This window comes from Desmodus rotundus, chromosome 4, assembly GCF_022682495.2.
Source record: "Desmodus rotundus isolate HL8 chromosome 4, HLdesRot8A.1, whole genome shotgun sequence".
NCBI classification, from domain to species: Eukaryota; Metazoa; Chordata; class Mammalia; order Chiroptera; family Phyllostomidae; genus Desmodus; species Desmodus rotundus.
Window position 1 is genome coordinate 108595334 of NC_071390.1, and position 22825 is coordinate 108618158.

Genomic DNA, 22825 nt, shown 5'->3' on the forward strand with positions numbered 1-22825 from the left:
TTAACAAAGCATTCTACATAACACCTCTACCAAACTAAAACTTTTGTTGGTAGTTAAATGCAGAAAGTTGATTTTTCCTCCTCCTACATGGCAAGTGAAATTCACTGGCTTGGGAGTAGCCTGTATCTGCCAACCTTTAGCCAGTGAAGAAGATTCAGAGAAAATAATACAACCATCAACTAGAAAGAGGAGGGGCGACAAAGGGAAATAATTAAGCCTGTCCTCTATCATGCATTCCTGTGTAAGGTGCCCTGATTCACCACAGGAGTAATGGTTGACTTCACTTGTCTTGCTGCAGTTGATGGCTGCATGACCAGTTTCACTACACATGTAGCACTTCACTTTGGTGCAGCCTTTTTGAATATGTCCAAATTCTCCACAAAATAGCACTTCTTCTCGTGTGCAGAGTCACAGTCTTGAGCCAGATGGCCTGGTTTGCCACAGTTGCAGCAGCATTGTTCTCGCTCTCTCTTAGGCTCTTTGCAGTCCTCGGCAACGTGGCCATTTCTACTGAAGTTATAGCAGGCATCCTCCTGAAGATCACAATTCTTGGCAAGATGACCAGACTCACCACAGTGATAACAGATGTCTGGAAGAGATGAGGAAACTAACAGGAAACCACTCTGCCATGGCTTCTCATTCCACAACCATGGCCTCCACTAGTAGGTCATTCCCAGGCCCAGTGGCCAGATCATTTACACTTGAAGCATTCACTTCTGCTCATGGCTGCAAGTTAGATCTTTGGCATTTGAGCTGGCCTGTAGCAGGGGAGACTGAGATGCAGGCCAAGGGAAGTGGCTGACATGGTAGCGGATCTTTATTTTCAGAAGAGTCCTTGCCTGCATCACATCAATTTTGTTTATCTTTTCAAAGAACTGGCTGTTGGTTTCATTGTATCTTTTGGTATTGGATCTTTTATATAATTTTTTGGACTCTATTTCATTTATTTCCCCTCTGAGCTTTATTATTTCCTTTTTGCTTCTCATTGAATTGGGCTTCTTTTGATTTTTCCTTGATCTCATTGTTAATCCATTCATTGTTTTGTAACATGTTATTTAGTCTCCATGTGTTTGTGTGTTTTTTACTTGTTTTCTGTAATTGGTTTATTACCATTGTGGTTGGAGAAGAAGCTTGATATGGTTTCAATCTTCTTAAATTTATTGAGACTTGTTTTGTACCCTAACATGCAGTGTCTCGTGAAAAATATTCCATGTGCACTTGAAAAGAATGTATACTGTGCAGCATTGTTGTGAAATGTTCTAAAAATATCAATTAACTGCATCTGGTCTATTGTGTAATTTAAGGCTGCTGTTTCCTTGCTGATTTTTTGTCTGGAAGATTTATCCAGAGATGACAATGAGGTGTTAAATTCCCCTACTATGACTGTATTACTATTAATCTCTGCCTTTATATCCATCAATATTTGCTTTATGTACTTAAGTACTACTATGTTGGCTGCGTAAAAGTTTATAGGGGTTTAAAGGTTTGTTGGAATATATATGTATATTATTGTATACTTTCAGTTTACACAATGTTATTTGTTAAAAATATCAATAAAGGTGGGAAAATTTAAAATGAAAAAGTGGTTTGTTGACTCGATTCCTTTATCATTCTGTGATGTCTTTCCTCCTTGCTGGCTAAAGTGCAGACATAATAACTAAAGCTCCAGCAGTCATATTAGACTATGAGAACTCTTGAAAATGCAAGTCATGAGCCATCCATAGAGTAGAAAGAAGATGAAAAGAGCCTGGTCCCTCACACCAGGGAGGCAAAATCAGTCTGGACTATCGTCCACTGGACTTCTTGAACTTGAAGGAGATATAAATATCTATCTTGCTTGTCATTATTTTTTTTATCTTACTAGCAACTAAACTTTATCCTAGCAACACACCTTAAAAGAGAAACTAAATTTCAGATAGGCGTGAGTGTTTTCCCTTACAGATTTTCTTTTATTTGCCATTGTATTTTCATTTCTCTGATGGAAAGAAAATATATGGTATTTTATTTTTATTAATTTTGACATACTATTTAACCTATTCCCTGCATCCTCATTACCCTTTAGTGATTTAAAATAAATTTTATTGTATTTCATTTACAAAAAGCATACAATTATGTTTTATTTTTAAAGAAAAGACTATTATTATACTTGAATTTAATAAATAGTCAAATTTGTAATACAATCAAAAGAGCATTTATAAGGTTATAAGGTACTAGTTTATTCTAATTATTCTGTCTTTAAAAACACATTCACTTGATTATTTCTTTATTTAACCTGATGAGTTCAGTTTTAGGGGAAAATTCTGAGTAGTCATATTATCTACCTAACCTAATTTATATTAATTTACAAATATTATATTATCAAATATAATATTTGTATTATATTTAATATCATCATTAATATTAAAACATTAATATTTACATTAATAAATATAATGTATTTGTAGTGGTATAAATATTTATATTAATACTGGATAGTTATGAATAATATATTTAATATTAATATTATATTTAATATAAATATTATCAAAGTCTTGAGGCAACATCTGGTTCTATTAGTGGCCTATGACATTCCATTTCTAGATCAGACCTTAGTAGCTTTTGAAGGTCGCTATCTTATTGGCCGGATATATTTGCTTGCCCATTGTTTGTATTCCTAACTCAGGTACACTCATACATAAAATTAATTTGAAATTCCCATTACTCCTGTAAAACATTCCTTATTTCTGGATTTCTGAAGCAGTTACAAACTCATACTTATGAGCAGGACCAGCAACATAATTTGCAGAGGCCAGTGCAGAATGTAGATATGAGGTTTCTTGTTCAAAATTTTTAAGAATTTCAAGATAGTAACAGCAGAGCACAAGTGCAGCATACTTCTAGGCAATGAAGTTTTGTGTCATGAAGCTGGCCCTGGGTAGACCCTCAGATGAATCAATCCACATACTTACTGTCTGATAGAAGAACGCACACACCCATTTCTGGGTATAAATATTATTTACCTCAGTCTATACTATTCTTAAACACACCAAATCCAACATTCAATTGAAATTACAAGAGATACCAAAAAGGAAAGTAAAATTAGATAAAGCAGTCACCAGGGTTAGACACAGAGATGGTGCAGATGTTTGAAATATCAGAGTCTTTAAAATAACTATGGTGTGGGAATTGACTGTGGGAGTGGGGACTGGAATGGGCAGAAGAGGACAAAGGGGGAAAAATTTGGAAACTGTAATAGAATAACAACAGAAAATGATTTAATAAAAAATAAACAAAAAAATAACTATAATTAATGTGTTAAAAGTTTCTAGTGGAAGAGGTGAACAGCAGGCATGACAGGGAATTTTATCAGATAGATGGAAACTCTAAAAAAGAGTTACATGATAATGCCAGAAAAGAATACCATTTTCATGGACTAAATTTTGACCTCCCCTCTCTCTCCCAAAATTTATATGTTGAAGCCCTAACCCCCAATTTGACACTATTTACAGATAGGGCTTGCCCTAGCAGACTAATTGAACCATGATATGAGACATGAGGAATTCCTTCAATAGGCTTATTAGCACAATGGACATAGCAGAAGAAAGAATCAGTGAATTTGAAAATAGGTTGACACTGAAACATAAGGAGTAAAACAGGACAACAAAATAACAGCATTCAAAAGCTGTGGAATGATATGAAATGGTCTAAGCAGACTTCTAACTGAGTCCTACAAGAATAAGAGAGAGAGAAAGATGGAAGATAATAGCTGAGATTTTCCCAAAATGAATGAAAAACAACAAACTTCAAATCCAGGAAGCTCAGAGAACCCCAAGTAACATAAATTCAAATAAAAACACAACTAGTACATCATAGGCAAACTGCTGAATATCAGCGATAAGGGGAAAATCTTGAAAATGGCAAGAAAATAATGAAATAGTCCATAGGGAAGACATATTCAGCAGACTTGACATCAGGCACTGTGTAAGCCAGGAGATGGCGGAGTGGCATATTTAAATAGACGTGGTTCCAACTTATGATGGTGCGGCTTGCAGTGTTTCAACTTTACTATGGTGCAAAAGTGATACACATGATAAATTACATGAGATAGACAACACATTATTATAAACTAGGCTTTGTGTTAGACAATTTTATCCAATTGTAGGCTAATGTAAATGTTCAGAGCACATTTAGGGTAAGCTAGGCTAAAGTATGATGTTTGGTAGATTAGGTGTATTAGCTACATTTTGACTTCACGATATTTTCAACATTCAATGAGTTTATTGGGACGGTACCCCATCACAAGTCAAGGAGCATCTATACTGAAAAAAAAAAAAGGTCAACCTAGAATTCTATATTCAGTGAAAATATCTCACAAAGAAAGAATTTTTTAAAGGCAAGTACATGCTAGGTGAATTTATCACCTGTAGACCTGCATTGCAGGAGATATAAAAGTAAATACTTCAGAGTGAAGGAATATGAGACGAGAAAGAAATCTGGATCTACATAAAGGAGTGTAGAGTGCTGGAAGTGGTAAAAAAAATGGGCAGATATGAAGAATGTCTTTTCTTATTTTTAATCTCTTTAAAGGATAATTTACTTCCTAAAGCAAAATAGTAACAATATATTATGGAAATTATAACATGCAGAAGTAAGATGAATTTCAGCACTGGCGCAAACAATGGGAGAGAGGAAATGGAAATACACTGTTGAAAGATTGTTGTGCTTAAGGTAAAGTGCTACAATATTAAGACAGATTGTGGCAGGTAGAAATGTGTGTATTGTAAGACCTTAGAGCAACGACTAAAAAAGAAAAAGGTAGAGCTAGTGAGCCAATAGTAGACAGAACACAGAATAATAAAAAATAATTAAAAAGTTGGGAAATGAAAAAAATAACAAAGAACAGATGGGACAAGTAGAAAATACATAGCAAGATGACAGATTTAAACTCAACTATATTGTTAATTAAATTAAATATAAATGGTTTAAGCAGTTCAATAAATTAGAGAGATTGTCATATAGATTTAATGATTATTTATTTATTTATTTAGGGGGCAAGGGAGGGAGAAAGAGACAGAGAGAAATACGATTGGTAGCCTCTTCCACACACCCCTATTGGGGGACCTGCCTGCAGCCCAGGCGTGTGCCCTGACCAGGAATCAAACCAGCGACCTTTTGCTGTGTGGGATGACGCTCAACCAACTGAGCCACATGGGTCAGGGCTGTCAGACTGGATTTAAAGAGCAAAACCCAACTATATTGACACTGTGTTGGGAACCTCCCTGCCTGGTTTCAGAGGCTGTAACCCCCCCATGGTTAAGACTGAGTCAGAGTTGGGACTATAAGCCACTAAGGAGACAAAGCTTGTCTCCCTGGCAGGTGTGCCACCTCTGCCCACTTCACCCTGCTTGGCCCTGAGCTTGGCCAGTTAGCCAATGACAGGTAAGAATCCTTAAGGGAGGATCAACCTAAGACAGGCATGGTCACGGAAGAGGCCCACAGGGAAGGCCTCGGGGGGCTGTGGAAAAAGGGGGTGATGGACCCTCGCCCCTCGGCTTTGAAATAGCCTGAGTCCTCATTCTGTCTGCAAGAAGTCTCCTAATCTCTTGGCTGCCTTACTTCCCTTGCCTGACTTAAGCCTGAAGCAATAACAGAGGGCAGTGCAGTCCTGTGCTGGGAGGGGCGGATTCCCTGGGGAATCAGGCCTAAGAAAAATACATACATTCCTGTGAAACCTACTTAATTTGTACCCTCAGTTTTAAGAGATAAGGGTCCAGACCTCAGATGAGTCTGGCGCCTAAAGTTTTATGGCCCTCTAACTAATTGGCCGTAACTCAGAATAAGCCCTCAGAGTTCTCTGTAAATCATGTATTGTTTAACCCTTACTGGCTGACAATGATTGATGAGATTTATCTGCATTCCTATGCGAATGAACCTAATAAAAGCCCCTGGAGAGAGAGGCTCTGGGCCCTTCTCCCCTTGAGAGAAACGGCCACCTTTCCTCCCCAAGCAGATCATGTCTTGGTAGTCTTTTTCTTCATCCGTGGCGGAACCGGGGGGCTGCGTTAAAGCCCCCTGACAACACTGTAAAAAACCCATTTTAAATATAAAGATACAAATGGGTTAAAACAATGGGGAAAGGCACATCATGCTAACACTCAAAATAAAACTGGAGCTATATTAATATCAGATTTGAATAAAAATAAAGACTATTACAATGGATAAAGAAGGACATCATATAGTAACAGGATAAATAAATCAAGAAGACACCGCAATTTAAATGTTAAAGTACTTTATAACAGAGCTACAAAACACATCAAACTACTGAAAGGAGAAAGGAATAAATATTTGGAAAGCCAGTAAAACATTTCTAAATAATTCATGGGTCAAGTCAGAAGTCACTAGATAAGACAGAAATTTTTAATGGAGTGATATGAAGATACATTTCAAAATTTATGAGCTGCAGGTAATGCAAGCTTAGAGGCAAATTTATCACATTGAATGCCCATATTAAAGAGAGAGATTTCAAATCAGTGATCTCAACTTCCACTTAATGGAAGTAGAAAAGAAGAGCAAATAAAACTAAAAGTAAGCACAATGAAGAAATAACTCTATTAACAGATCACTGAAATTGAAACAGAAAATCAATAAAGTCAAGGACACTAACAGTGTTTTGAAAAAGTGACAAGAGACACAAGTTACAAATAATATGAATTAAGAAATACATGTCACTATGGATGCTACAGATAATAAAAGGATATTATTTATGAGTGAGTAATAATTTGATTCCATTTGTTCATGTAATGAACAAATTCCATGAGAGACAGAAACTCAACCCAGGAAGTGCTCCAAGGAAGTGCTGGGTGTCACTTCTATGTCGTAGTGCCACAGTGCTCTGTGATGACTGTGAGTCTACAGTCACAGTCTAGAGTCATTTGAAGTCAGAGTTCAAGGTACTTGAGTCTGGGTTTTCCTACACACTAGCTATGACTTAGCTTCCTTCTGCTTCCAGTTTCTCATCTGCATGTTGGGAACAGAAGTGAGGTTGTTGTGGGTTGCAGGCCCCTTCAGAATGGTCTATGAAGCCTGTTGGAACTGAGATAAAGCTGGGTCAGCAGGGAAGAGCTATCGGGGGTGGTGCTGGGACCGAGAGAGATTAGGGCACAATTTATGACCGCTGCAGCTGCAACTCAGAACTCCAGCTGAGCAATCAGTGCTGAGGGCTGGAGACACAGAGGATGATGCCCTTTTAGCACCCAGGTTGATTCCCGTAGCAAGAAGTTGCATGATCCATTCTCCTCCATCTGCCCCGCTCCACACTACCTGGAAACCATTTTAGGGCAAAAAATGGAAGGAGAGGATATTTGAGACAGTGAGCATTTTTATTAAAGAGAGACCGAACAATGTCTACAGGATTGTTTAAATTGGATAGGACATTTTGTTAATTTTCCTGTCAACTAGTAGGTGGGGTTTGCCTGATTCATTATACATTTATTATAGATTATAGAAGTCATAATTTGTGTGCATCACTGAATGGTAGTATATCAGTCAGAGTGAGATAGATTAGGCTTCAGTGACAAACTGCCCCCAAATATTAATGGCTTATAACAACACAAGTTTTACTCAAGTTACATTTTATCATAGTTTGGCTGAGACTCTGCCTCAGGTCAGCTTCACACTGAGACCCAGGCTAACAGAGGGATTTCTGTCTGGAAAATTGCTGTGGTGAAGCATGCGCTGTCTCTTAAAGCTTCAGCCCAGGGGTTATACCCATGCTTCTCACCTTATTAATCAAAACAAGTCACATGGCCATACCTGAGTTTAAGAGGGTGGACAACAGAATTCTCCTCCATGGTGGGGCATTGGATATTTGGGAACGGCTGTACCCCTTAGAGGTATAACGTGACCTGCTATACTTGCAGCTTATTTATCCTCTAATACTGTCTTGTAGGATTCCTTTGAGCTGCAGCAAATGATTTGTCAATTTGTAATGACTGATACAACTCTAAGGAGGGGAACTACTGGAGAAGAGGAAAGGGAAAAACTGTGAATCCCAAAGGTACACTTTGGGGAGCAAAGATGCCATCTGCTTTTTTTCCCAGGCAGACTGAGTAGTTACCTTTGCAGGGCCCAGGATGCCAGGAGCATTTTAGACATTTGATTTCTTTCTAAACCTTTCATCTGCCAGGTGCCTTCAGTTGAATCTTACCTACTCCATGTTTCCCTTCCATCCACTTCATTAATTTCTCAGGCCAATTATTAACTGAGGCAGAGTTTAGTTCAAAATTCTACCTTGGGATTCCATGCCTTCTTCCTCTGGTACTGTCAGGGCGCAGGCAGTTTGGGATTCCTGGAAGGAGAGGCTGGTGGTGGTTACAATTGACCACACATTGGAGGTGGGGGGGTCTCTCTTCCATTTCTGCCCCAGATGGCTGATGATTCCTGTTCCCAGTCCTGGCAGGTGGCAGCAGGCAGGTCTGAGGGTGCCATTCACTTCCTGGCTCAGAGACTCACTAACATCTGGGCCTCCACTCCCTTGGGGCCTATGGAAGGTTTTCAGGCTCCTTGCTCGGTGATGCTCTGGAAAGTGTGCCTGTCCATGCCCTACGTTAACCTCTCTTCTCCACGTGAACACACAGGGACATTAGGTCCTGTTCAGGCCGGGAGAAAGCTCAGAGGCCTCTCTGGAAGCTCTTTCTTGCTTTTCCCACTTCTAGTGGTACAGGGTTGGTATTCCTGGCTGTGCTCTCTAAACAGCCACACTCCCCTAGCACCATCCCCCAACCCTTTCAACAGCTTTACTGAGATATTTTTGACATAAAAATCGTATATCCTTAAGGTGTACAATTTGATGTTTTGATACATTATGCATTGTGGAAAGATCACCACAATCAAGCTAATTAATGTCTTCATCACATTACATAGTTGCCTAGGTTCCCAGTCCTCTCTCTCAGTTTAATGGCGTACTGAGTATCAGAACCTCCCCTTCCTCCACAGACCCCAGAGCAGGGGGAAGGTGGAGCCATTAATCACAGATGTCACTATATCCTTCCTGCTTTTGCTTCACAACTTGGGCAGTGAGAGTGGTATAGGCAAGGAAATCAGTTCTGGTTGTCCCGTATTTCCCCACCTTTTCTGTCCACACCCAGAAGTGTTCTTTGAACCCGGTGGATAAGCATCTGGCAACTTTGTTTTTATGGGTCTAAGGGTAGGTGGTTAAGGGTGCAGAACATAATGTGATGCTTTAATTTCTACCTCTGCCAAAATGTAATACTTGGCATGTCAGCCTATCCCCCCAGCTATGGAGACTTCTGTTTGCAGGTTTTCCCTTGGGAGTGCTGTTGCATACTTGTAAAATGAACACATGGAGCTAGTCCCTCCCCAGAAGTGGCACCGAGCTGGATCTGGTAGCACCTGGGCAACGGTGGCCAGTGCAGCTGCCTATCACCCTGCAGAACCTGCCCAAGCACCAACGCTTGAGGCAATACCTCCGTGGGATGTGCTGTTTGTCCATCATGAGCAGGACTGCTTCTTCTCAGTTCTTGAGCAATTCTGAGATGGCCAGTGCATTTTCTGGGCCTCCCTGGCCACGGCAGCCTTGGCTCAACCCGGCCCCAGCACGGCGGAGTTTCCAGACTGGGGCTGTCTGGATATGTGCTCCACACTCTGGCGCTACCATTTGCCTGTCGTCTGTGGTGCCACGTGTACCCTGGTACTTGTGCTGATCTTCTCCCTCTTCTCTACGCATTCAGTGATGCTCTAGGAGAGCCCAGGGTATAGACGAGCAGGTGATCCTAACCACTCACGTCCCCTTTCGGTTGGGTGCCCATTTCACTATTCCCTTGAGCCAGGTATCCTGCATGAGCCCAATGGGTTGAAGTCCCTGCCCTGTTGACTCCGAAGGTCAAAGGCCAGTGCCTCTACTGTTTGGACAAAGCTGGACATTGCTCCAACACGGGAAACCCTTGGACAACACTGTGGGTGTCTACCATAGCTTGTGTAAAAACAGGACATTCACCCCACCCTCCCTCAGGGCAGAATAAAAACTGAACATGAGGGATGGGGTGACAACCAGAGTCACGAGTTGGCCCAAGATTCATGAACAAAAAATAAAAGCAGCCATCCCAAGGGCAGACACAGTAAAACAACAATAGCAACAAAACAACAAACAAAATGAATATGTGGAATGCTTTAATCCAGAGGCCCTAACAGATGTTATTTCAACACTGTGTTCGTGATACCACACGCACTGGAAGTTGCACTCACTTGAGTTGGCCGGTGGAATGCACATGTCTCTGGGCACGTCTGATGAACCCACAGGGCAGGATGAAGGAATCAATTTGCAGTTTGGAGGAGTGAGCCAAGGGGAGAAGAATGGGGAGGAATAGAGAGGACATCCTGGTGTTTGAGACTGCACCATTGTCTGGCCCCTTGGCCATGTGTGAGAACCTGGTGGAGAGAAAAACTATAGGCATAACCTGAGGATACACGTTTCTTGGAGGATTTGGTGGGACTCCAGGACACAAGTGACTTCTTTTAGTGCAAATGCAGTCCTGCCAACTGGATCATGGAGATGCCCAAAAGTATCTGAATGAGTTTCTGTGTGTGTATGTGCATGGGTGCGTGTAGGGTTGAAGTTCTGCAATAGCAGATGGAGCAAGAATCAAGGAATTATGGGTTACTATCAATAGCATGACCTCACCTCCCAGCTGGTGAGACCAGGGAATATTTCAGTCAGAGATCAACCCCACCACCAACAAATAAAGAAAAGAAGCAAATTAAAAACCTCAGAACTCCAGAAAGTGGCCAGAAATTTCAGAGGTGATTCTTTTTCTTTTTTACAGAGAGTTTTATTGGGGGTTTAGTTGGCATGCAAAAACTGCATATATTTGAAGCATATGGTTTGATGAGTTTCAGTATGTCTACACCTGTAAACACCACAGGTGTAGTTTGTACTCCTTTGTACTCCTCACTCCTGCCCCTTCCTGTCCTCTCCCCTGACAATCTGCTTTCTGTCACTGTACATGTGTTTACATTTACAAAAATAAATGGATTCAAACAGTAAATACTCTTTCTTTAGAAAATTGTGGTAAAAATACATAACACAAAATTTACCATTTTAATCATTTTAAGTGTGTAATCCATGGCATTAAATGCGTTCACACTGTTGTGCAGCCATCACCACCATCCATCTGCATAATTCTTTTCATCTTGCAAAACTGAAACTCTGTGCCCATTAAACAGCAACTCCCCACCCCCACTTTCTACAGCCCTGGCAATCACCATTCTACCTTCTATCTTTAAGATTTTGACTATTCCAAGTAACCATTTAAGTGGAATCAGAGAATATTTGCATTTTTGTAATTGGCTTATTTTATTAGCATAATGTCTTTGAGGTTCATCTGTCCTATAGCATATTACAAAATTTCCTTCCTTCTTAAGGCTGCATAATATTCCATTGTATGTATAGAGCACATCTTGTTTATTCATTCATCCGCTGAGGTATGGGTAACTTCCATGCTTTAGCTATTATGAATAACACTGCTATAAACATGGGTATACAGATATCTTTTTGTGACCCTGCTGTCAACTCTTTGGGGTATATATCCACAAGTGGAATTTCTGATTCATATGGTGGCTTTATTTTTAATTTTTTGAGGAGACTATATACCGTTTTCCTCAGCCCTGCACCATTTCCCATGCCCACTAATGGTGTACAAGAGTTCCAATTCCTCCACATCTTTGCCACCACTTGTTATTTTCTGTTTTGTTTTGTTTTGTTTTTTAGCCATTCTTATGGGTGTAAGGTATCATTGTAGTGTTGATTTGTATTTCCTTAAGGATTAGTGATATTAAGGGTCTTTTCATGTATTTTTTTCCTGTTATTTTTTAATTTAGTCTTTTTCCCTCTGTGTTTTATTTCATATAGTTTCTTTTGATTTTTTCCCCAGAGCTCACAGTTGTGTTTCATTGTCATTGTTGTTATTTTTTTTCCCCTCTGTGTTTTATTTTACATGGTTTATATTGCTATGTCTATAAGTTCACTATTTTTCTATTCTGCAATGTTTAATCTGCTGTTAATCCCATCCAGTATATTTTAAAATCCGAGATAATGTAGTTTTAAGTGTAAAATTTTTATTTGGGTTTTTAAAAAATTATCTGCTATGTCTCTATTAACATGTATGATCTTTCCTCTAGCTTTTTAAACTAATGGAACAGAGTTATTGTTACTGGGATTTTTTTTGTTTGTTTTTTTGCCTTTGTCTTTTTTTTTAACATTTGTTTTATTGTTGTTCAAGTACAGTTTTCTGCCTTCCCCCCTATTGTTACTGTTTGAATGTGCTTGTCTGCGGGTTCTAACATCTATGTCAGTTCTGCTTTGATTTTGATTGATCATCAAATCATTGTGAGTCACATTTTCCTGCTTGTTTGCATGGCTGGTAATTCTTGACTGAGTTGTGAGTTTTACCTTCTTGGTTAATGGATATCCTTTGCATTCCTGTAAAAGTTTCTGAGCTTTGTTCTGTGACGTAGTTAAGTGCTTGGATATATTTTGATCCTTTGGGGTCTTGCTTTTAAGGTATTAGGCAGGATTAGAGCACCTTTTAGTCTAGGGATACTTATTCCCCACTACTGAGCATGGCCTTTCTCAGCACCCTACCTAATGATCTATGAATTATGGAATTAGAAGGTGATTAAGGCTGGCTGGTGGAAACAGGCAGTATTTTCAACTCCATGTAAACTGAGTGTTGTTGCCTCTAATCCTTTAGGGTGGCTCTTTTCCTGGCCTTGAGGAGTTTGTGTAAGGTACAGCACATTTGGTGATCAGTACTCTGGTGAAATTTAGGACACTAAAGCAGTCTTCCCATAATGTGCAGGTCTCTGGGTTCTCTCTCAGTGCTGTCCTTTTCTCTCTGTTCTCCTCCCTGTGAACTCTAATGGCCTTGGTCTCTCTGGAAACTCAGCTCCTTCTCCAACTCAGGAAGTCTGCTGGTCTCTACCTGGGCTCCTCCCCCTGGCACCAAGCCGGAAAACTCTCTCCAGGTAGCAAGCTGGGACTGGCATAGGGCTCAGCTTGTTTCTTTCCTATCTCTCAGGGATCAGATTCATTGCCTCACACCCAATGTTTTAAAGATTGTGATCTCATATATTTTGTTCATTTTTAGTTGTTTTAGACACAAAGGTAAATTTTTTCCCTATCACTCCATCTTGGCTAGAAATGTAAGGCTAAAAGAACTTTTATTTTTAATACAGGGATATGGTTACATAAATGTTTTAAGGGCTGAGGAATAAAATGGAAATACCTCAGAGATTTGTACTGCAGGAAGCAAAAGTCTAGAGGAACAAAAAGAAGGTGGTGATGTTATATGAATCTAGAAGTACTTAGGGCTAATACTGGTGGAAACTGTTGTTGCTACTGAAATCAATGCTGCTGTAACTGCAAACATTTCCAGAGTTTGTAACTCCCAGAAGCTTGTGATGGTGGTCACCCACTTCTCTCTTTGCTGGACCTGCCACAGGCTGCTGGAGCCTGGAACCATCTCTTGCTGGTAGAGATGCCTTTAGAAAAAAGGACTAGATAAAAGGAAGAACTATGTCTTTTCTTTTTTCATCTGCCTTTCAACTATTTTTAGGACTTCCCATTGGCCAAACCAACCCAGAAGCAAGGGCTAGATCATGTGGGAAGGGTAATTTGCAAAGATCCAGCCCCTAACCATAGAGAATAGGGCATGGAAGGACAGGAATGCTTCGGCATTTCTGCTGTTGCATCTTTTACTCCACTGCTGATTAATGGTACTACTTTCACAATTAATCACTTTGCTCTAAAGCATTTATTCCATCAAAAATGCTGAAGATTTTAAACATGTAGTATCTTCTCTTAGTAGGTCCTATTTTTTCAAGGTCATCTAAAGAGCTTAAACCAAATTTTCTCTTTTGATCTAATTAGAAATGAAAAACACCTAGCTGCCCCTCTTTCCTGACTGCTCAAAGCTAGCTAGCTAGCTATTAGTCTACTTTTTTTTTCAGATGCTTTATTCTCTTAGTGTTGTTTCCATAATATTTTGTCATTGGATCCTTGTATAATTTTTTCCTTATTGGTCTGTTTACTGTACCACCCAATATTTTTCTCTCATAGTTACTAATGGAAACACATCTGCCGGGGATTCCCAAACACCAGATATGGGAGATGGCAGTTGCGTGCCCTAAACAACTATGGTATTGGTTGTGTGCATAAATGTTGAACAGATTAACATAAGAATAAAAACTATCTGGTGATTGGTTTAAAGGAAGAATTTCAGACTCACACACGCACACAAAATGTCCTACATACCAAGCACAAAGAATGTAAGAGAAAGGAATTATTAGTGGGCACTAATAAGGGCCAGTAGATACATCTAGAACTCTGGGGTAAAGCTCAATATATCTGTTACTCTTCCACCTGATGCTCAACCAATAGATGTTAATCTGTAGGTCTAATGAGGTAAAAGACCCATTCTTTGCTCAAATATTAACAGATGGTTATTATCTCATAGCACTAAGGTAAATAGTGGAATTCTATGACATACAACAAGTTCCAAATTGGGGAGGTAGGGAAGAAAAATAAAATACAAAGAGTTTAGTCACATGGTACAGCCATTATGAAAATTGTACACAGGTTTCTCAAGAATAAAACAGGGTCTATCTTACCATCCAGCAATCCCACTTCTACGTGTATACCCAGAGGAAATAAAACTAGTATGTCAACAAGATCTCTGCACTCTCAGGTTCACTGCAGCATTATTCACAAGAGTCAAGATATGGAACCAAGCTAAGTGTCCATCAACAGATGCAGAGACAAAGAAAATGTGAGACACACACACATACACACACAGAATAGAATATTATTCAACCTTAAAAAAGAAAATTCTGTGTTTGTGACAACATGGATGAAACTGGCAGGCAGTATGCTAAATTAAATAAGCCAGACAGAGACAAATACTGCATAACCCCACTTATATGAGAAATCTAAAAAGGTCACATTTATAGAATTAGACAGTAGAATGGTAGTTACCAGGTGAGGGGAAGTAAATAGGAGATATTGGTCAAGGAATACAAAGTTCCAGTTATCCAGGATGAGTAAGTTCTGGACATCTAATATTCACTATGGTGATTATAGTTAAGACTGTCTTGTGTGTTTGAAATTTGCTGAGAGAGCAGATCTTAGTTGTTCTCACACATACACAAAAAGGTAAATATATGAGGTGATGGATATGCTAATTAGCTTGATTGTGGTGATCATTTCATAATGTTTATATACATCAAACATCACATTGCACACCATAGAAGTTAACTGACAATAACTGTCAACTAAGTGAAAATGAACACTGAGTTGAGAGGACGAGACTGTGATTGGCACATGGCAGAGCTCAGGTGGTGGGACTTGCAATGGCTCTGGTCGATGGCCAGAACTGAAATAAGGGGAGTAGCATTGGGGTTTAGAGGACAGCATGTAATACAGCATTCTGGGCCAAGTGGAGGGTAGAAAAGTTTAAATTGAAAGGCAGATTATGTACTTGATCTTATAGCTGATGGAGTCTTTGAACCTCCTGAGCAAGGGATCAGTGGAGGGGAGGAAAGAATCATTGATGCAGTATCATGTAGCATAAGGAGGATTGGGCACAAATCATATATTCCACCATGCTCTCTGACCGGCACAGAGCTGTGTCCCAGACCATGCACACACATATGTAGGAAGGGGAGAAAATTTTCGTAGCCAATTTCAACTCTTTACCCTCCTCATTCCCCATCTCCAATTTCTTTAGTCTGCTGGTGCCTGCTTTTTAATATCAAGGTCCAAGTGCTTCTGAGTCTTCACCCTCCTCTCTTCCACCCAACCCAACACTCCATCCCAATTCCATTGTAGTCCATAGTACTGCTTCTCAGATACTGAGTCCAAGTTTTGTTTGGACAGCCTAGCATACTGTCAATGGAAGAAACATCAAAGAAATTTTTCTACACCCTTAAAAATTTCCATATTCTAGTCCTAACAAATTTTTTGTCTTCATTTTTCCCTATTCCCAAGACTAAGATTTGACCTAATTCTTTCTAAGCTTTGTGATAGTATGATTGATGTGAAAATTTAGGATGTTAAAAATAGAATAATACTTCCTTATAGGTGATAAAGAAAAGTGTTTACTTCTCCCTATATCCATTCTCCCTTCTCTTGGTGACAACCTACTTTTCATTTGTTTTTTACAATTCTCCCCACTCCAAGTAGCCAATGAGGGAAGCTGATTCCACTTTTAATTCTAAGGGTGGGATATGTGGGTCAAACCCAAGGAAGTGTGTCATTTTATATGCTTTTTCTACAGGGCAGAGTAGACATGAGGCCTAATTTGAGCCAAAAAGACTGAAGAACCCATTTCCTGGGACCTCCTTAGGAAAGAAGCTGTTTTTATTTCTAGATATGGTGATCTGATAAAAATTCTGGAATATTTACAGCCTATTTGACACCATGAAATTAATCTTGTTGGATAAAGCTGACATCACTGGAAACAGAGGAGAGAGGGGAAAAATCCCCCCAAACTATGTTCTTGATAAGATTGTTGTTGAGGTATGAAGGAAACTAATTCTTATCTTTTAACCACATAACTTTCTTTTGGTCCCTATTCCCAAAGCAGCAGTAGAACTACAAAGACACATTTCTCAATACTGTAGAAGAAGAGGACGTTCTTCAAAGGAGGAATGGAAATAACAGGGATTGGCTTTCAAAATCTCAGCAGCTCCTTCTTTCTGATTCCTGACTTAGCCAGAAAGCACTATCTGTTAGGAACATCTGTTGTGAGCCAATATTTCTGGAGAGCCTTCAGGGACATCGTAAATTAACTGCAGCCATTCTCCAAAGATGAATAAGGGAGCAGTAAAATTACTACAAAGAATTGACACCGTTTTCTCTGATATACTTATTTACCTCCTGGTAGAAAAAATTTTAATGTAGTATTTATGGAAAAGAAAACATGTATTTACTTGGAAGTCTGCTTGAATGGTAAAAGCTATTCTTGTCCCATTTTCTATTGAAAATATTTTAATGTTAATATTATGGTATAAGCCAAATTGGGGGGAGGGGCATGCATATGCCAGATATTAGTAGAGATGGATTATTGTCATAGGATCCTGGTATAGATGCTCTAAGTAGGGCAAAAACCACAGTGGCCTGAAATGGGAGGGTATTTCTGTCTTAGGTACAGTACAAATGTAAACAGTCCTGGTGTGGCACCTCCATGGTGTCAGATATCCAGGCTCCTTTTGTTTTGTTTCCCAGTCATACTTAAGACACAGTTTCTATCCCATTGGTAGTTCTAACTCTCACCACCAAAACCACCTGCCAGCCAGTGGAACAGACAAAGAAGGAGAAAGGCATGCCTTTTCTCTTCAAAGACATATCCTGAAAATTTCACACTTTACTTCTGTTCGTGTTTCAATGATCAGAACTTAGTCACATGACCAGACTTAGCTGCAAGGGAGGCTAGCAAATACTATCCTAAGCTGGGGAGAGGGATGTGTCCCACTGAATCCTGGGGCTTTTACTACCAATGGAAGAATAGATTTAGGGGGACGTAGCAATATGTGTCAGAATGATTTATTTCCCACAGTTGTTTTAAATCCCTAGTCTGATAATTCCAACATCTCTGCCATTGCTGAGTTTGGTTCTGATGCTGGCTTTGTCTCTTCAAACTGTGTTTTTGCCTTTAATATATCTTGTAACTTTTTGTTGAAAGTTGGCCACAACGTAGTAGGTAAAAAGAACTGAGGTAAGTAGGCTTTTGGTGTGTGAGGCTTTATGTTCATTTGGCTAGGATTTATGATGTGTTTACTCTTTGCTGCTACTGTGGTGTTAGAGACAAAATTTTCTCTATTGTCTTTGGCTCCCCTATTGTCTCTGAGTTTCCCTAGAGACTTCTTAAATAGAGTGTGAGACCTTCAATTCTTATGGCTTCCTTTCTCTATTGCCATGAGAAGTGCTATTTTTATGATGCTAAGGTGTGGGGGAGGGAACTATTCCATGTCCTACAATTAGGGGTTAGGTTTCAGTCTTTTAGTGAGATTGTTGTGTTTATCATTCCAGAAAAACAGGCATACCCATTAAGTAATCACTCTCTTCAGGCCCTGGTAAGCAGTAATTTACTTTCTGTCTCTATGGAGCTTCCTATTCTGCATATACCATATAAAAGGAATGTGTGACCTTCCATATCTGGCTTCTTTCACTTAGCATGGTGTTGAGGCTCATCTACATTGTAGCATGTATCAATACTTCATTCCCTTTTGTAGCTGAATAATATCGCAGGGTATGGATATACAACAATTTCCTTAGCCATGCGTCCATTGATGGGAATTTGGGTTGTTTTCACTTGGTGATTTGGCTATTATGTTGTTATAAATAGTCATGTGTAAGTTTCTGTGTGGACATAGGTTTTCATCTCTCTTGGGTATATACCTACAAGTAAAACTGCTAAGATGTAGTAATTTAATGTTTAACTTTTTGAGGAACCAACAACCTGTTTTCCACAGTGGCTACATCATTTACATTTCCACCAGCAATGAACAATGTATGAAGGTTTCTATTTCTCCATATCCTACTCAACAATTTCCTTCCTTCCATTCTTCCTTCCTTCCTTTTCTCCTTCTTCTTCTCCTTCTGCTCCTCCTCCTCCTTCAAGTCATCTCATTGTGGTTTTGATTTGCATTTCTGAAATGACTAATGATAATGTGCTTGTTAGCTGTTTTTCAGGACCTCTGTATGTTATTAAAAGTATTGAGGATCCCACAGAGCTTTTGTTTTTGTAGTTAACATCCAGTAGTATCAGATTTAGATAATAAAATCAAGAAATTTAAAAGTATTGTTTATTAATTCCTTTATAAACAATAGTATTAAACTCATTGTATGTTAATATCAGAGTGATGACATTATCACGCATGTAGCTTCTCGAAAATTGCACCCTACACTTGTAAGAGAATGAGAGTGAAAAAGGTAAATAAACATCTTAATTATTATGAAAAAAAATTGATTTCATAGTCCTCCCTCTCCCAAAATGAGTAATGAAAATTCAACTCAATTTTACTCAAGTAAGATAAGTAAGATTAAAAAAATTTTGTTTGGTCTGAGAGTCCTCTCAACTTTAACCACAAAACACAAATTTGGGGTAGTGGTAGTGCATGGCGGGGGGGGGGCAAATATTGACAATGGAATCTGTATGGTACTTGGTGGATCATAGAAAGGACAGGAAATGGTTCTTTAATCTGGGTATGGACCTGCTGACACCTGCCCATTTTTTTCATAACACTTTCCTGCCCTTCCAGATATGAAAACTGGCTACAGATTTAAGCTTCTCATTAATTGCCTTAGTCATGTGATTTTGCCCAGCTGGGACATCTGAAGTCAACCAATTTTAGCACTGAGCTCTTATGTAAAAGTCTGTACAAGACATTTCACTGAAATCCCAGCACCTGAAGCTGATTTTTTTCAGTAGGCATTGAGGATCAGTGGGCATGGAGAGGTATAACCCAGTGGTTCTCAAAGTATGGTAAATGGACCAGAATCATCAGCCTCTCCTAGAATTTGTTAGAAATGTAAATTTTCAGGCCCAGCCCAGACCTGTTGATTCTGAAACTCTAGGATGGGCCCAGCCATCTGGGGTTTTTTTTTTCAGAATTTTATTTATTTATTTATTTTTAGAAAGAGGGGAAGGGAGGGAGAAAGAAGAGGAGAGAAACATCAATGTGAGAGAGAAACATCAATAGTTGCCTCTCATATGCACTCTGACCAGGAACTGAACCCGAAACCCAGTCATGTGCCCTGACAGGGAATTGAACTGGCAACCTTTCAAATTGTGGGACGAAGCTCAGACAACTGAGTCACACTGTTTTGGGCAACCATCTGTGTTATAACAAGGCCTCCAGGAGATTCTGATTTTCTAACAGTTTGAGGACCACTGGTATGTCCTTTTTCATAGTCACATCTGGTCGGTATGATCTTCCTTTCCCCTCCTCAATTCCTTCTTCTTTCTTTCCTTCTTTCTGTAAACATTGAATGTATTGATCTCTCATTGGTGTTTCTATGACAATTATCTGGAAATGTACACATTTGCACATCGTCTGTCTGTCTATAAATATCAAATTATTGAAGGACAAATTTAGAGTGTCATTTATAGCAACCCCAAAGAAACTAACTCTTAAAGAAAACTGTTAGCAATGAATAATTGAAGCTTTTTAATAGGTATAATTCATTACCTGGGACCTACCATATTGGCCATGTAGAATATGCACCCACTTTTTTGGCCCAAACTTTCAGGGAAAACATCTTTTGTTTTAACTTTTTAATTCAATTTTTTATTTATATCTAAAACCTATTATGGTATTCCAGGGTATTATTTTGCATACAGACATCATTATTGCTTTTTAGAGTTATACTTTTAATGCATAAGCACAAATAAAAGAATTAAAAGTGTTTATATAGATATAGAGTTAGTACCACCCATGTATAATGTGCATCCTTATTTTTCCCTCAAAAACTTGGGCAAAAACGTACACATTATAGATGGCAAAATATGGTAGTTTATCCTTCTTTTCCTGACATGAACTCCACTAAAATTCTTTCAAATATTGAAGCTCTATAATTCCAAAGCTTGATTGCTTTGTTTTGCTGTTACCCCAATATAATTCAGCCATGACCTCTGTTCTTCCGAAATTCCAAATCAAAGGTTCAGTGGTGGGTGTGCTAGTTTAGAGGACTGACCTAAGAACAAAAGGGTGCAGTTGAGTTACCAGTCCAGAGTTCTTTCAGGGTGTTTACTAAGAAATATGAGCAGGAGAATGGGCTAGTCAACTGAAGGCTGGGTAAGGATCTATGTGGATCAAGGGACAAGGTCCTGTGACACATGCTAGAGAGTTTGTATGTGCCTGTTAAGTTAGGGTGTGGGTTTTCCTTGGGATGTCTAAACTAGGAAGTTGGGATAAAATTCACATTAAGCCATTTTCTTTACACTAAATAGGGTGTGGAGAGAGTTCCTTGCTTATCAAGCTTCACATATACATGAAAATGAGAGTGAGGGCTCTGGTTGTTCCACTCTGTTCCTCCAATGATCTTGGAATTGCTACTTAGAAGCAGGTTGAGCTCACTCATTGATACTCCAGAGCTGGCTTCATGATGGGGTTGCAGCTGCCAGTTGATCTGTGATGTGTCTTCAGAGCTTTTCAAAACCCAAGGGATCACAGGAGTTGCAGCTTGGGAATTTGTTTAATTTCTTTGATTTTGCTCATGCTTCATGACTTCTGTGGGCTGTTCTTGGCTATGGGCTGTACCACTCTGACTTTCTAGATTGTTCTTCTATTCTTCCTCCTGTAGTGATATAACTAAGTCTTAGTCATCAGTGTAATACTGCACCAAGAAAAATGTGGTTCCACCTTAAACTGATGTGGGTAGAACGTTCAGCTAAACCCACATTGACCTGCTAACTATAAATTCCACTCCAGGATATTAGTACCTCTCCATATGCTGACATCTGACCTCAAGGCTTCTCCATCTCACCAGAACTGCCCTGTGGTTCTTACAGAATGAAAATTCAATCACCGTGCAGTGAGTCAATCTGAGAAAGAGCCTGAGAAAGCCCTTCCATTTCCCTGCCAGTCCCAGGACCGGACAGTTAAGGTGTGGAGGCTGAGCACGTCCCAGGTAATGGATGGGCTCTGCTTGGGGGTGAACCTCCAAGGGGTACACTGTAGATCCTCACTTTACATTTCATCCCACTGTGCAGTGACTATGGGTCCTACTGTCAACGCTCTAAAACCGGGACTCATCCTGAGTCATCCCTCTTCCTTAACGCTCACTTCCAATCAGCTATCTTGACTTCCTTTATGTATTTTTTTATTCTTTTGCTCCTTTTTACCTTGTGCCCGCTGACCTAGTTCATGCTGTCATCCTCTGCTATGTGGATTTTTATCATGACATAATCAAACTGCCACCACTATTACCCACTTTAAATCCAGCCTCTGTTGTAGCCAGACTGCTCAAGGGGCCGATGCTAATTTGTTCCATAAGTAAAACTTCTGTGGTGCTCTCTCCTGCCCTCTGGATAGGCTCTACGCCCCTCAGTCTGGCCTGCTCGTCCATGACTTGGTCACTGTCCATCCCGAGGGCATCACGGTCACCACTGCCCCATGTACTTTGTGTTCAGAACTCTGTGGCTTCTCCCAAACATCATTATGCTCCTTCTCACCGCTTTCTCTCTCCCATGGTCCCTCTGTCCAGCAGCTCTCCCCTGCCTTCTAAAATCTGGCTTCAGGCTTCTCAGGCACCTTGAACTGTAAAAGCCTTCTTGGCACGCCCATGTAGGGTTAAGTGTCCTTTTCCTTTGCTCCTGTAAATACCTCAATCTTAGGCTTTCACAAATTTATTTAAAGTTTCTATTTTTTCCCCTTCTCCTCTACTAGTCTGTAGCTCCTCAGGGGAGGAGTCATTTGTATTTATCTTCAGGGTCCTGGCAAGTGCCTGGCACATGTTAGATGTTCTTTAAAAAAAAATATATATATATATGGGTGAGCAAAAGTAGGACTACAGTTGTGAGTAAACAAAACAGAATTTATTCTTCTATTATTATTTATTTTTATTATGTATTATTTATTTGTATTATTTGTCTTATTGTTATCATTATCATTTTGTATTCTTAGTTAAGATTTATCTTTTAGGTAATGATGGCTGGTGATTTAACCTACTTTTGCCAATCCCTGTATATTTTTATGAAATTTATTGGGATTACATTGGTTAATAAAATTCAGATATTCATGTAATAATTTTTTGAGATATAATTGACAT

The 22825-nt window shown here is 39.4% G+C and overlaps 1 protein-coding gene and 2 pseudogenes across 4 annotated transcripts in view; 1 reads left to right on the forward strand and 2 right to left on the reverse strand.

Moving 5' to 3' along the window:
• Positions 1–724, reverse strand: LOC112321221 (CCHC-type zinc finger nucleic acid binding protein pseudogene; annotated as a pseudogene).
• Positions 725–8948: 8224 nt separating this feature from the next.
• On the forward strand, positions 8949–10019 carry LOC112321205 (transmembrane protein 223-like; annotated as a pseudogene).
• A 102-nt stretch (positions 10020–10121) lies between these two features.
• Positions 10122–22825, reverse strand: part of IL2RA (interleukin 2 receptor subunit alpha) — a 68438-nt gene continuing 55734 nt past the window's right edge. For 3 of the 4 annotated variants that reach the window (XM_045186618.2, XM_045186610.2, XM_045186606.3), the window contains one exon: positions 10122–10425. In XM_045186618.2, coding sequence (XP_045042553.1) covers positions 10239–10425 — 187 coding nt within the window. In that variant the 3' untranslated portion in view covers positions 10122–10238. Of the gene's footprint in view, positions 10426–20199; positions 21353–22825 lie in introns of those variants that run through there. The other variant, XM_045186626.3, reaches the window with a different exon arrangement.